This window comes from Carex rostrata, chromosome 6, assembly GCF_964058835.1.
Source record: "Carex rostrata chromosome 6, lpCarRost1.2, whole genome shotgun sequence".
In the NCBI taxonomy this organism is placed as follows: Eukaryota; Viridiplantae; Streptophyta; class Magnoliopsida; order Poales; family Cyperaceae; genus Carex; species Carex rostrata.
This window is the reverse complement of record NC_135923.1, coordinates 5,422,747-5,435,576: the sequence shown is the minus strand read 5'-3', so window position 1 is coordinate 5,435,576 and position 12,830 is coordinate 5,422,747. Positions and strand designations below refer to the sequence as shown.

General features: G+C 32.8%; 3 protein-coding genes across 3 annotated transcripts; 1 reads left to right on the top strand and 2 right to left on the bottom strand.

Moving 5' to 3' along the window:
* Positions 1–5,538: 5,538 nt before the first annotated feature.
* On the bottom strand, positions 5,539–7,421 carry LOC144555959 (uncharacterized). The gene is made up of 2 exons (XM_078304417.1): positions 7,197–7,421; positions 5,539–6,316 (listed from the first exon to the last, which is right to left on the bottom strand). Exons 1-2 carry the CDS (start codon positions 7,267–7,269, stop codon positions 5,634–5,636), a joined length of 756 nt encoding a protein of 251 aa, XP_078160543.1. The 5' UTR covers positions 7,270–7,421; the 3' UTR covers positions 5,539–5,633.
* Positions 7,422–9,424: 2,003 nt separating this feature from the next.
* On the top strand, positions 9,425–11,578 carry LOC144555960 (heme oxygenase-like, multi-helical). The gene is made up of 3 exons (XM_078304418.1): positions 9,425–9,669; positions 10,279–10,496; positions 11,141–11,578. Exons 1-3 carry the CDS (start codon positions 9,535–9,537, stop codon positions 11,451–11,453), a joined length of 666 nt encoding a protein of 221 aa, XP_078160544.1. The 5' UTR covers positions 9,425–9,534; the 3' UTR covers positions 11,454–11,578.
* Positions 11,579–11,848: 270 nt separating this feature from the next.
* Positions 11,849–12,514, bottom strand: CP12-1 (CP12 domain-containing protein 1). Its single transcript, XM_078304419.1, has one exon. The coding sequence runs from the start codon at positions 12,432–12,434 to the stop codon at positions 12,060–12,062; it is 375 nt and encodes a 124-aa protein (XP_078160545.1). The 5' UTR covers positions 12,435–12,514; the 3' UTR covers positions 11,849–12,059.
* Between the last annotated feature and the right edge of the window lie 316 nt (positions 12,515–12,830).

The following is a 12,830-nucleotide window of genomic DNA, read 5'->3' as shown; positions in this document are numbered from 1 at the left end:
ATTGACTGTTTATTTAATTTTTTCTATATCTGTTATTTAATAATCTGTCGCCATCGTTTAGGTTTTTCCTCCAATCGGAGCCATCGAGTGTTGTGTTAGTGCAAGATTGTTGATACCGACACAACATATTTTGACAAAACTTTTTCGGACTGAGAGCATCTAGATCCCTACTACTCAATTGAAAATTAAAATATCTAAGTTTTTAACTCTTACATATTTAAAATTAATTTTAAAATTTCTATTAAATCACGTTAACAATAAATTAAAAAAATATTAAGTCAATTATTTAATTAGTATGAAATTTATAAACAGTTTCTTAATAAGAAACTCTCACACGTCTCTGAAACTAGATTAGAAAGTTTTAGAAATGTAGATGCTTTGAGGCTGCGGTAATATGCATATGAATTTCAATTTTCAAACGGTTTATCCAAACAGTTAAACATTATATTCATATAAAATATATATAGAAATTATCTTTTTTTTTTCTTTTTTTTTAGATTTCTTTTACTACTATCTATATCTTCATAGTTCAAAATGTATAAATTAAGTTATTTTCTACCTATTCGAAAAAATAGTAAAAAGGTTAAAAAAAATATAGAATTTGATTTCAAGCATATTTTTATATGAAAATTATGTTTGATAGTTTGGATTGATTGTATGTAATTTGAAAATAGAAATAATGTGTTATAAACACAGGTCGATTTATTATATGCATACTACCATAGTCTCACTTAAAACTTTTTATGCAATAAACAATTTTATTCTTTAAGAGTTTTCAAATATCTTCATTTTTTATGTTTTTATTATGCTTTCATTTTAAATAATTAAAAAAATTTAAGACTTCAGTATCAAGATAACGACGTTAAATATGATTAATATTATTTTTCTATGCACGCTATGTTTTATTGTTATAAGAGTTTGTAAAAATATATTGAAGTTAATATTTTATTAATAATTATTTTTTCAATATAGAGATTCACATAAAAATAAAATCGAAAAGTATAATTTTTTATTTACGTATGGTAAAAATCAATATAGATCATATCTAGCGGTCTATATTTTAAAATAAACAACTTAGAATTTATACAATAATCATATACTCTACTTATTTTTATATCATTACGATGCTTTGTATTACAAATTAATTCGGCAACATACGAATTTGAAATTAGTCCAGTAGTTTTTTTTTTACAGAAACTAAACAATAACATTCAACATAAAAAAAAAAGCTACGATAAACTAAACTATTTTTAAACCAGCATTATAAAACTCTCCCAAAACCAGTGTTTTAATATTCAATTTTATATGCGGTATGCGACTGCATATGCGGATTTTTTATGAGAATTCACACACACACACACACACACACATATATATATATATAAACAAGTATACGGTAATATGTGGTATATATCACTGTTAATATACTCTAGACTAGTATTTTTTTTATCACTGTTAATATACTCTAAACAGGTAATATGCTCTAAACTGCATATCCATACTGAATAAATATTTTCAATTTAGATTGCAATCAAATATAAATATTGGACCGAATATTACTGCACTGCCTAAAAAGTTAACCTGAACTATTTTACTTTAATCAACAACAACAATATTACATGTGCGATACAAAAATCACCAATAAGAAAAAGAATAATATAATATTAATGAAATTAGTTAATCAAACAATTGTGTCCATGTAGTCTATTTGTGCCATAAGATCACTGATAAATTAAAAATATATATATATCATAACCAAGTAAGAAATTGGAGATACATGTCTTGAGTATTTAATTAAATGTATTTACAATAAACCAAAAATACTGATAATAAAATGTTCTATCAATTGAGTGATATAACTAAAAGATGGAAGTTAATTACATGTTAAAAAAAAAAAACTTGGACTGGGACATACTAGTTCAAATTTGATTGGAGAATGTGCTAAACAGAACGAATAGAAGTGTGTCTTTTTTAATTATTATAAGTTAATTATTTATTTCTTCAGGTATAAAAATAACAAATTTAGAAAACAATATATATTCACCTTGTTTGGATGGAGAGCAGAGGAAGGGAGGGAATGGAAAGAAAATAAAACTTTTTGTTCAATCGTATTTGGTTGACAAAATTATGTTGAAGGTGAAGGATACAGAAGGTGAAAGGTTTAATATTATATTATTGTAATAAATGGAATTGGTTTTCCTTCCAATTTAGAATGTAACTAATGAAAAGAAATTTGGGTGCAAATATTTTTAAAAAAATATCACAAATGTTCAATTTTATATCTTACATATATAATTCTCATACAAGTTTTTTTGTTACAATCCTACAACAGCCACCGAATTTCTCATTAACCTTCTAAATTTTAATCGACCAAACAAGAAATAAGATGAAAGAAAAACTAAATTTATTTTTCCTCATCAATCATTCAAACACAAAAAGATTAAATATGTTAATCTTCATTTTTATTTCATTCCATTCCCCTCTATTCTTCACCTCCCCTTCCTTTCTCTACTCTTCATCCAAACAGGATGTAAGGTTCCCATTTTTTTTTAGGAAAAGAGTGCAAAGAAATACAATTAGCTTCCATTAACTCTCAACTGAAGAAATGAAATTCTGTACCTATTTAAATATAGAGGTCTGTTTTGAGATTTGTACAAAGTCAAAACTTTACTATTCAGATCTAATTGTACTCAATCAGGTACTTAAATATAGAGGTCCGTTATGAGATCTGTACAAAGTCAAAGCTTACTATTCAGATCTAATTGTACTCAATCCGGTACTGTACTCGAACTGAATTCCTTTTTTACACCCTTAGGCGGCTAGGCTACCTTCTTCTTTACAGCGGTGAAAAAAAAAAAAAAACTGTCCTTATTTTGGGGCACGCCGCTGTATATTCTAGTCAAAACCTCTCTAAGGTACGTGCTTCTGTGTCTGCACCCTTTTTGTTGCAAGCATTCTAAAAGAAATTGATACGAAAATATAATCTGAACTGCTTGTCTTTGCTAAGAAATATTTCCCTAATTTCTTTGCACTCTTTTCAGGCATGTGTTGGCGGACACATGAGATTGGGAACGTATTTGAGATATGGGCTAAAATGAACTATCGGTTACTGTATGCGTGGAAAAAAAAAATTCAGTTAAACCCTAAACCCTAAACTGAATTTTTTTCCTTCCCACGCGAACACGCCCTTCTCTTTTCCTTCCGTAGCTGCTCGGAAAGGGAGCCGCTTCGTTTGGATAACAGAAACTGTACAAAGTTTCTACATTTTTCTGAGACATGTTGATCTGAATTTCTGAAACACCAATCTTTAGTTTTCGTTTTTGAGGTGTAAAATATATTATTTTTTGAGTGAGGCTATGGTACGATGTATAACGCGGATTGGTCCATACTACATATCAATATATTTTTTTTTAAATCTTAAAGTTCGATCCGAACAATATGGTCTCCATATAAATATGTAATTGTAAACTAAATTTTATAATTTTTATAATTTTTATAATTTTTTTTTAGATTGGAAGAAAATCACTGTAGTGTTTTTGAATGGTCCATAATTTTTAGATCGAGTGATTTTCTACCTATCTAAAAAAGAATATAAAAAAATTTATAAAAAATGTAAAATTTAATTTACATGTATATTCATATGGAGACCATGTTGTACACAGCGCAGACCAATATATGCTATGCATAGTACCATAGCCCCACTCTTATTTTTTTATTTTATTTTGACAGAGATTGCACAACACATCAAAATAGTTACATTGTTTGGTTCTTCTTTTAAATCGTAATGTGAAAAATGGTACTCAACATTTTAAAAATCGACCGTACATATCAAAGGAGTTTTCTGTTTTTCTATTAAGTGGGCCATGGGTGTAATCAAGATAAATCTAAAGCCATTCAAAATGTGGTTAAGTCACTCTATGATTTTAAATTTTTAGTTATGTATACTAAAATTTAATTGAATTTTAATTTTTTGAAATAATTTATATAGTTCAGCCCCCGTCACAAATTATCACATGTCTACTTGTATTTTAGTGGTAAGAGTTTATGTTGTGTTTGGAGAGAACTTGGATTCAATTCCCGTTAGTCACAATTTGTGCATTTTAATTTTTAGCCTCCTCTATTATAATTTTCTAGTTCCGCCCCAGGGTGTAATATTTTGGATTTGTAAAAACCCTTGCTGATTGATATTGACTGGTACTGAATCACAACCTGAAAAAATTATGGGATGAGACTTTATACAATCCAATCATTAAATGTGAGGACGTAATGTAAAGGAGACCCTGATCCTGATGCAGCAAGTAATGCTTTTTACTCTACAACTATACAGCTAACTAGCATTTATTAAGATAATGGTACGGTGCTCTCTAATTTCCCTACCTTGTTTGGATGGAGAGTAGAGGAAGGAATGAGAAGTAAATAATAGAAGGGAATGAAATGGAATAGAAAGGAAGATTAATATATTTAACTTCTTCGTGTTTGGATGATTAATGAGAGAAAATAAATTTAACTTACTTTTCCGTCTTATTTCTTGTTTGGTTGATTAAAATTTAAGATGTTAATGAGAAACTTGGTGACTGTTGTAGATTTGAGGAATAAATATTGTATTACAATTATATATGTAAGATATATGCTTAGGCATTTGTATTATTTTTTTAAAATATTTGTAGCAAAATCTCTTTCATCTATTACACTCCAATTTGAAAGGGAATCCGATTCTATTAATTATAATGATAAAAGGTTAAACATTTCACCTCTTGTACCCTTCACCTCCGATATAATTTTATCAACCAAACACGATTCAATAGAAAGTTTTTGTTCCTTTCCATTCCCTCTCTTCCTATACTCTCCATCCAAACAAGGTGTTAGGAAATTCACATGGTCAAATTATATCAGAACTAATTAACACCGGTCCCCAAATTTTAATAAGAACATGAGCCTAATTATAACAGCTAAGATATGGCTTCAGTAAAACAGCTTTGAGCCTTTCTCATTATCTAAACCAAGACTATGACTATGGTACAGGCAACTGACAGGTACCACTGGAGCTAATAACTGGTATCAGCTGTAGAGCTACCTTTATCAAATAATTCTGAGAAACAAAAACCAAGGAACTAGAGATCTACTACCCTTGCCCCCCCACCCCCTGGTCCATCCTCCCGGGTTGCATAAAAAATAGACCCTTCCTGATCATGAACCTATGACTGAAACATTTCAACACCATGACTGTAACATCTATTAAAGTAGTGCAGGATGAAAAGAACAAAGAATTAACCTTGCATAAGAAAATTATGTTTTGGGTCCGAATACTTGAAAATTTCTAAATTTTAAGACAGATCAATGAACAGTGTTTTATATTTTCTTTTCTTTTTGTCACAATCCTGGATTAACTTCAAAAATCAACTATCATGCATCTTTTTACTTTATAAAGTGGTACTGGTACAGTTTAACACTTCAACCCCGTCTTCAACCATCCAGAGCACCACAACAACGAGTGAAAAATCAGAATTTATTTTCAAGGCCAATGAGGAGAGAATCATGCAAGCCCAACACATCCTATACCACCCATTAATCACAAAGTAGAGGTATTCAACTGAAATATGGGTGCATCACAAAATCTATTAAATCTGTATAACTCAAAACAAACTAAAACCCTCTGATTCTTGCGTCTCCTCATCTGGCCTCTCATAATATTGACTTTCTTCACTGCTTTCCTCTCTTTTATACTCATTTTCATAACCCGATTGAGATTGATTGCTTTCTTCAGTTTGCACGAAATTAACCAAATAACCCACCCCATTGACCACATCGTATACCATCAGCCCCACCCTTGCCCCAATCCAGCTCCCAATATGGCTCCCCATAAGGTACCCAATCCTACCCCCAACCCTCTGCTCCCCGTGGAAACCCCCCATATATGTCCCCAAAAGTGTCCCGGTGCCTCTCAAAAACCCTTCAGTCATGGAACCCCCGAAGTACATAGCCTCAAAAAAGTCCCAACCTGATGAAATAAGTGGGCCCAGGATACGTTTTGCCTGACGGGATGCCAGCTTGGCAGACTTGGCACCAACCTTCTGTGCCAGTTTTGCTGCATCAGCTGGTGAACGGCCCTCAGATATAGCTTCAGCTAGGGCCTGTTCGATTGCCTGCTGGCGCACACGTTCTACATGAGACGATCGAAGGTTGTAAACATAGAGTTTAACGCCTTCTTTGGCAGCACAAGCAAGGGATCCGGAGCCCATGTCAAAACAGTTTAAGAAGGTGAACTGGCCACTCTTTGAGGAAGCCTCTTCACCTACCATTTCTCTGAATTTCTCAGCTGGATAAAGTACCAAATAAATCAAGTTAGATATGTATCTGGCTGACGCATATAACATTAAACTCTAGGAATTAACGGTCTTGTGCAGGGATGCAGGACACTCAAGAAGGCACTAAGAAGAAAAAGCTGAAGACAAATCAAACAAAATGATAACATCCGAGAAGAACAAAGGCCGGTCACTGACTAGAATGTACTGGCATGCCAGACCAGTCTTCGCAAAATTAAATAAAAATAAAAATAAAAGAGGAAGCTAATTACAAATCAAACAATATAATAACAATTAAATCTCTCATTGCTACCATAACAAAGTTCGGTTACTGACTGGAATGTACCCGCAACACGACTGATTTGGTACCTAGAAATTTTTATGAAATTCTATGTAAGAAATTGGGATTTTTGCCTTTCTTGACGGTAATTTTGGTTGCTGTAATGCTATCCAACGACATAAGCATTTAATCCAAATACGTGATAATTTGATTGAAGAAATGATACAAATTCTAAGTATACAGTTACACTTAATATACAACTCGCTCCTAACACCCTATACAACACCCATAACTCTCCTCTTAAATTTGCAACACCATCGATTAATCCCGGATTCACTCAAACGACTTAATATTTCCGTTTATAACATATTACACATTTTAAGTAGCAGCGATTTCGAATTGGGCTATTTCAAAACTAACTTGATCTTTCAAAAAGGCAAACTTAGAAAATAGTAATCTTCAATATTGATAATTGAATTAGCAATTATCAAATTTGCAAGCTTGATTAAGCTCATAGCCACTCGATTTGAACTGTTAGTTATAACTTCTAACCACAGGATGGAAATTTGAACCCCTAAATTCGAAACATAAATCACAGTTGAGAGAATATCTACCTGTCATGCTAAGAGCGATGAGACCAATGACAAAAATGAAAAGCTGAATGCGCCTTTCCTGTAGATCCAGCATTCTTTCTGACTGAGAAACCCTAACCTTAGTTAATTGCTCAGGTGTTAGCAATAAACTTCACCTTTTCCTTGCTAATTTCTGATGGAATCGCAGACTAAGGAAAAGATACGCACTGTTAGTAAAAATGAAATTAATTTGGTTTCGAGTAACACACTCTTCTAAGTCTTCGTCTCTTCTGGCGTCGTATTCCGCGGTGAACAATTGCAGAGAAGACTTTTCTGGCAAAAATTTAACGGATTACACTGATTCGTGGGACCATCCTGTATGTTTTCCACCTGTCAGTGTCATTGTTATTAGATTCTTCACCCATTTTAACACGGATTCCAACACTCCAATCTAGAACAAACTTTAATATTGAACTACACCTGGCGTACATTATTCTATTTCACTGACAATTCAATTATGTAACAATTAATGACCTGTGGATGCTTCACGGCAGTAGCAGCTCTTCAGCAAAGGAAAGAATTCCAGTTTACAGGGAGGGGTGAGGTATCATCAAAGCAAATCCTACAGAATACAGATGCAAGATCGGACTGCAGACAGTAATAAGAGGTGTAGCGAGTCCCTGACATCAAAACCTGTAGACTTCAATTTTGTGGTGTTCCATGTCCAGCGCCTCGATAATGAACAGTTTCTTTCTTTTGTGGGTCTATCAAAGACTCGTTACACGATGTGGGTTTTCCCGTAGCACAAAACGAAACAGTGGCCACTTGGGAACTTGAACTTTTCTTCCTGTCCGGATTTTTATGACGTACGGTTGATTTTGTGTTTCAAATATGCTCAGTATATTTTTTTTTAAATTTAAACTGCACAATATAATTTTTATATTGAAATATATTTAGAAAATAAATTTTATATTATTTAAAGAAATTATTCATTTCTGTAAATAGATACAAAATCACTGTTTTGGATGGTCTAAAATTTTTCGAAACAATTATTTTGTATCTATCTAAAAAAATTAGTAAAAGAATATTTTAAAAAAATAAAAAAATTTAGTCTCCAAACACATTTCAATACGAAAATTATGTTAAGCAGTTCAAATCAATTATTCAAATTTTAAAAACAAAAAATAAAAATGTGAAACATGATTAAAACACAAAATCAACAGTGCATTTTAACTCGGCTCTTTTAGTAATTACTATCAAAATTTTGTCTTCAAAATATTCATCATCTACGTACAAACACTAACATTAACCACTCATAAGTTGCACTAGACGTATATTTAAACAACTTGAAAATTTTCCAAAAATATTTTTCTTAGTACTAGACGAAACTTATTAGATTAAAAAGTCTACAACCAAAAGAGTTAAAAAGAAAAAAAAAAAATACTCCGCTTTTACTGCACTTCCCTCGCATCTTTATACTCTTGACCAAATTTATTTATATTTTGCAGTATGTTCAAACATTTTTGTACCAATTCAGAAAATTTTAACCCCGCTTGAAATTTAAGAATGAATTATATCAATTCTCAAATCAAATAATTTGCAAATATAAAAAATTTCTAAGAAAAATGTGGAAGTCTAACCTCGAGATTATTAAACGACACCAACAGGCAACAGCGTTTTTAGTTTTCGTAGATTAATGAAGAAATGAAAAGCGAGGAGAAAATTCAACTCAAAACCCAGCTCAAAACCAATGTATTTTTTTAAATGATAGGCAACTATTACGATCATGAAAATTAAAATAAAATATAATATTTTTTAATTTATTTTTACTGAATTGGATTTTTTTTTTAATTTTGTTTGATGAAGAGAGTTCAAATATCATCATTTTATGTGCCTTCATAGTGAAAAATTTTAAATTTTATATGTCAAAATAAAATTGTTAGATTTGATCTACATGTACTTAAAAATTTATCATTTTGTGGATTTTATTTTATATAAATTATTAAATTAAAAAATCAACGTCAAAAAATTATGTACGTGTATTTTTATAAGCTTCTAATAATAATTAAAATAAAATCAAAATGTTGTATTCTCTTACACGTGAATAGAAAAATAATGTAAGTTATATATATATCGATCTTATTTTAATATTTTAATTTAAAATTTTATATAATTATTTTTTTAAATAGAAATATAACGAAGACACGAAAACTAAAAAAATCGGAACCTCTCTTATTGGGTAAATCACCGAATGGGCCTGGAATATGGCCCAGTTGAGAGCCCAAAATCCCATAAATGCCTACGACTATAAGACGAGAGCATCAGAATTCCGAACGCTCCATATACAGCGGCAGCGACAGTGTTGGTCAACGATCAACCGATGGACGACGACCTGAGCCCGACAGCCACGTGGCAGGCCAAGCACCATGTGCTGTACCAGCGAGCGACGCGTCACCCTTTCATCCTTTCGATTCGGGACGGGACTGCTGATGTCTCCTCTTTCAAGCGTTGGCTGGTAATCTATTTCTTCATAAACCCTTTCCGTATTTCATTTGATATCAAATTAAGAAACTACTCTTTGTTGTTATTTTTGTGAGGTTAGATTTTTCAACTTAGAATTTTGGCGTAAATCGATTATACCTAAAATTGGTCAGATCGGTTGTTTAGTGTATATTTACATTTATTGGGAAAAAAAAAGGCAGATATTTGATTAAAAAAAAGGCTGTATTGAAGATTACCGCACCTGGTACAAGAAAGTTAGATTTTTTTTTTTTTTCAGGTTTTCAGTTGCAATTGTAGATTGCTGCATTATATAGCCATTATATAGCCAAATCGAGTCATTCGCTAAGAATAAATCATACAAAATGAGCAATATATGAAATGTTGTAATATTACTGTCTGAATTATCTAAAATTGGAATGAAGAATTCTAACGATCTATCAATGTGTGTTTCTTTAACCCAAATCATTAAAATGTAAGCAACCTTCTTATTCTTCTTTTAATATATTTATGCTCTCTACAGGACAAGCGTTTAGCATTACTCAAATCGACCTTAATTGCTTGGATCACTTGAGCTTCTCTAATTGAATTAATTTTGACCATTTATGTTTATGTGAAATTACAGGGCCAAGACTATGTTTTTGTGAGGGAATTTGTACCCTTTTTATCAAATGTGTTACTAAAATCTTGGAAAGAATCAGAGAATAACTCAGATATGGAGATAATTTTAGGCGGGGTTGCAGCTCTAAGTGATGAGCTGTCTTGGTTCAAGAACGAAGCTTCAAAATGGGGTGTTGATCTATGTGGCATAACCCCACTAACTGCAAATACAGAATACTGCAGGTGCTTTGACTATATAGATTTTTTTGTATTTTTTCAATTTATTGCTAGTCCTTTCTACAGTAATTTTGCAAAAACTAAAGAAGTCCCAGACCCGGTACAGAATAGGTATCTTGCCCTACCTGTATAAAATGAAAAGCATACGAGTGAGGCTATGGTACTTTGTAAAGTGCAAATCAGCCCGTACTCTGGATTCATATCTCTGTTTTTATAGTTCAATACCCGATCTGAACCTTCTTTCAAAAAAAAAATACCCGATCTGAACCGCTCAACGTGAGATCCATATGAAATTGTAGTTGATTACGGATTTTACTCTTTTTAGAATTGTTTTTACTATTCTTTAGATAGGTTGAAAATCACTACTTTTGGATGGTCCAGAATTTTTAAATTAGGTGATTTTCAACTTATTTTAAAAATTAGTAAAAAAATTCTAAATTTTTTTGTAAAATTTGATCTTTTAAGTGCATTTTCATATGAAGATCGTGTTGAAATGTTATGATTGACTGTTTGGACTTCGAAAACTAAAATATGGATCCGTAGTACGGATGCACCAATTTAACCCAGACAATTCAACACAAGTTCTTATCAACTTAACTATACTGGCATATACTTCCCAATGTTAAAATATAATATATTCCCTCCTTTAGGTTTCTACATAGCTTCACTACACCAGACATCAACTACACTGTTGCGGTTACCGCATTCTGGGCAATAGAGACAGTGTACCAGGAGAGTTTTTCTTTCTGCGTTGAAGGAGACCACAAAACGCCAACTGAGCTTCTGGGGGCATGCCAACGGTGGGGTAATTCTGATTTTGGGCAGTATTGCAAATCTCTTCAACAAATTGCCGATCGACGCCTTAAAGAGGCCCCAATTGATGTGTTTAGAAAGGCTGAAGAGGTGTTTATTAGTGTTCTTGAACATGAAATTGAGTTTTGGAATATGAGCTCCAATGAGTAGTGTGGAGCATAATTGCTAATATTTTGTAAATAGTATGTATTGCACTCTTTTTATGACCTATCTCGTTTTTGTACATTGTTAATATCTGACTTTTTGGGCTAGAGATATTTTTCTTCATTATATTATATTCTCTCTTTTCCATGGGGGATTAGCATTGGTGATTTGGTGTGCACTTTTGTGTTTCTTACCTCAGCCCAAGCCCATTTTTTACTTTGATGATTGAAAGCCCTCTTAATAATCTGATTTGGTTTGGGAATGATAACCTGATATATTCTTGCACTGATAAGATGCACCTATCCTAACAGATTCAGGTTTGTCTCAGTACCAGCATTTTTTTCCTTCACCTTTTTTTGCTTCTGCTCTGTCTCAGTATCAGCATATGTTTTGCAGTAACAAACTAGTAATCTGTAGTTCCATTATTCAAGTGTTTTCTTAAGCATACAATAGCTGAAAATAAAGGAGGCAAAACAATAAAACTTAAAAAAGAGATAAACACCCCAACATAACCCGAAACCTCTGATTCCAACCAAACCACAGTCTTAACTGTTGTCTACTTGAACAATCTCGCTTCACACATAAATACATACATGGATTCTGACAATTCCGTTAATCCTCGTATGTGCGGCACTCATCTGTCTCCGGATTATCCTTGCAGTACTCCTCAAGTGGGTCTTTTGTCTTGTTTTTGTCACGTGCATGGCTCGCAGCCGCACTGAGCTCCTCCACTTCATCCCAGGCCGCAACACACTCACCAGCGCTCGGGTTGTCTGCGCAGGTCTCCTCAGCCTGCTTTATGCTCTCTGACACCTTTTTGGCTATCTCTGATGGAGTCGACCTAACAACGAGTCTTGTGTAATGCCTAGTGGTACAAGGGAGAAGCCTTACTTGGGATGGTGATGATGGGTATGGATTGGAGATGTTTAGCAGCCTGACTGATGTTGGAGTTGAGAGAGTAGTCATGCTAGAGAGAGAAGCTGCCATTGTACCTTGGGAAGATATTTGGGTGTGGTACGTTTTTTGGTTGTGAAACAGAAAATGTTAGTCTAGAGAGGGGGGGTATTTGGATATGGTTGAAGTGCCTTGTAAGGCGCTTGTTTCTTATCTTCTAGGGATCAATTGTATGGTTACAAATCAGCCTACCTAGATTTTCTTTTTTTGCTTTTATTATTTCCCAACAGAAGGAAAAACACTATATAGACTTTTGAGCCTTTTTAGAAATATCCTTGTAGAAGGTTGTTGAATTGTAGTTTATCTTGAAATCCTCAAGCAGCTAGTTGCCATTACCAGGAGCGGATCACAGTGGAAGCTGGGGGTGGTAAACAGCTTCAAGATTTTCAAAATTTACTACCAAATATATAGAAACTCTTATTATTATTA

What these genes read in the sequence shown, in the direction of transcription:
- LOC144555959 (XM_078304417.1), bottom strand. Translation starts at nt 7,269, where the DNA reads ATGCTGGATCTACAGGAAAGGCGCATTCAGCTTTTCATTTTTGTCATT. An exon ending in CATCGCTCTTAGCATGACAG is followed by an intron (nt 6,317 to 7,196) that starts GTAGATATTCTC and finishes TACTTTATCCAG; the next exon opens with CTGAGAAATTCAGAGAAATG.
- LOC144555960 (XM_078304418.1), top strand. Translation starts at nt 9,535, where the DNA reads ATGGACGACGACCTGAGCCCGACAGCCACGTGGCAGGCCAAGCACCAT. An exon ending in CCTCTTTCAAGCGTTGGCTG is followed by an intron (nt 9,670 to 10,278) that starts GTAATCTATTTC and finishes GTGAAATTACAG; the next exon opens with GGCCAAGACTATGTTTTTGT. An exon ending in GCAAATACAGAATACTGCAG is followed by an intron (nt 10,497 to 11,140) that starts GTGCTTTGACTA and finishes TCCCTCCTTTAG; the next exon opens with GTTTCTACATAGCTTCACTA.
- CP12-1 (XM_078304419.1), bottom strand. Translation starts at nt 12,434, where the DNA reads ATGGCAGCTTCTCTCTCTAGCATGACTACTCTCTCAACTCCAACATCA.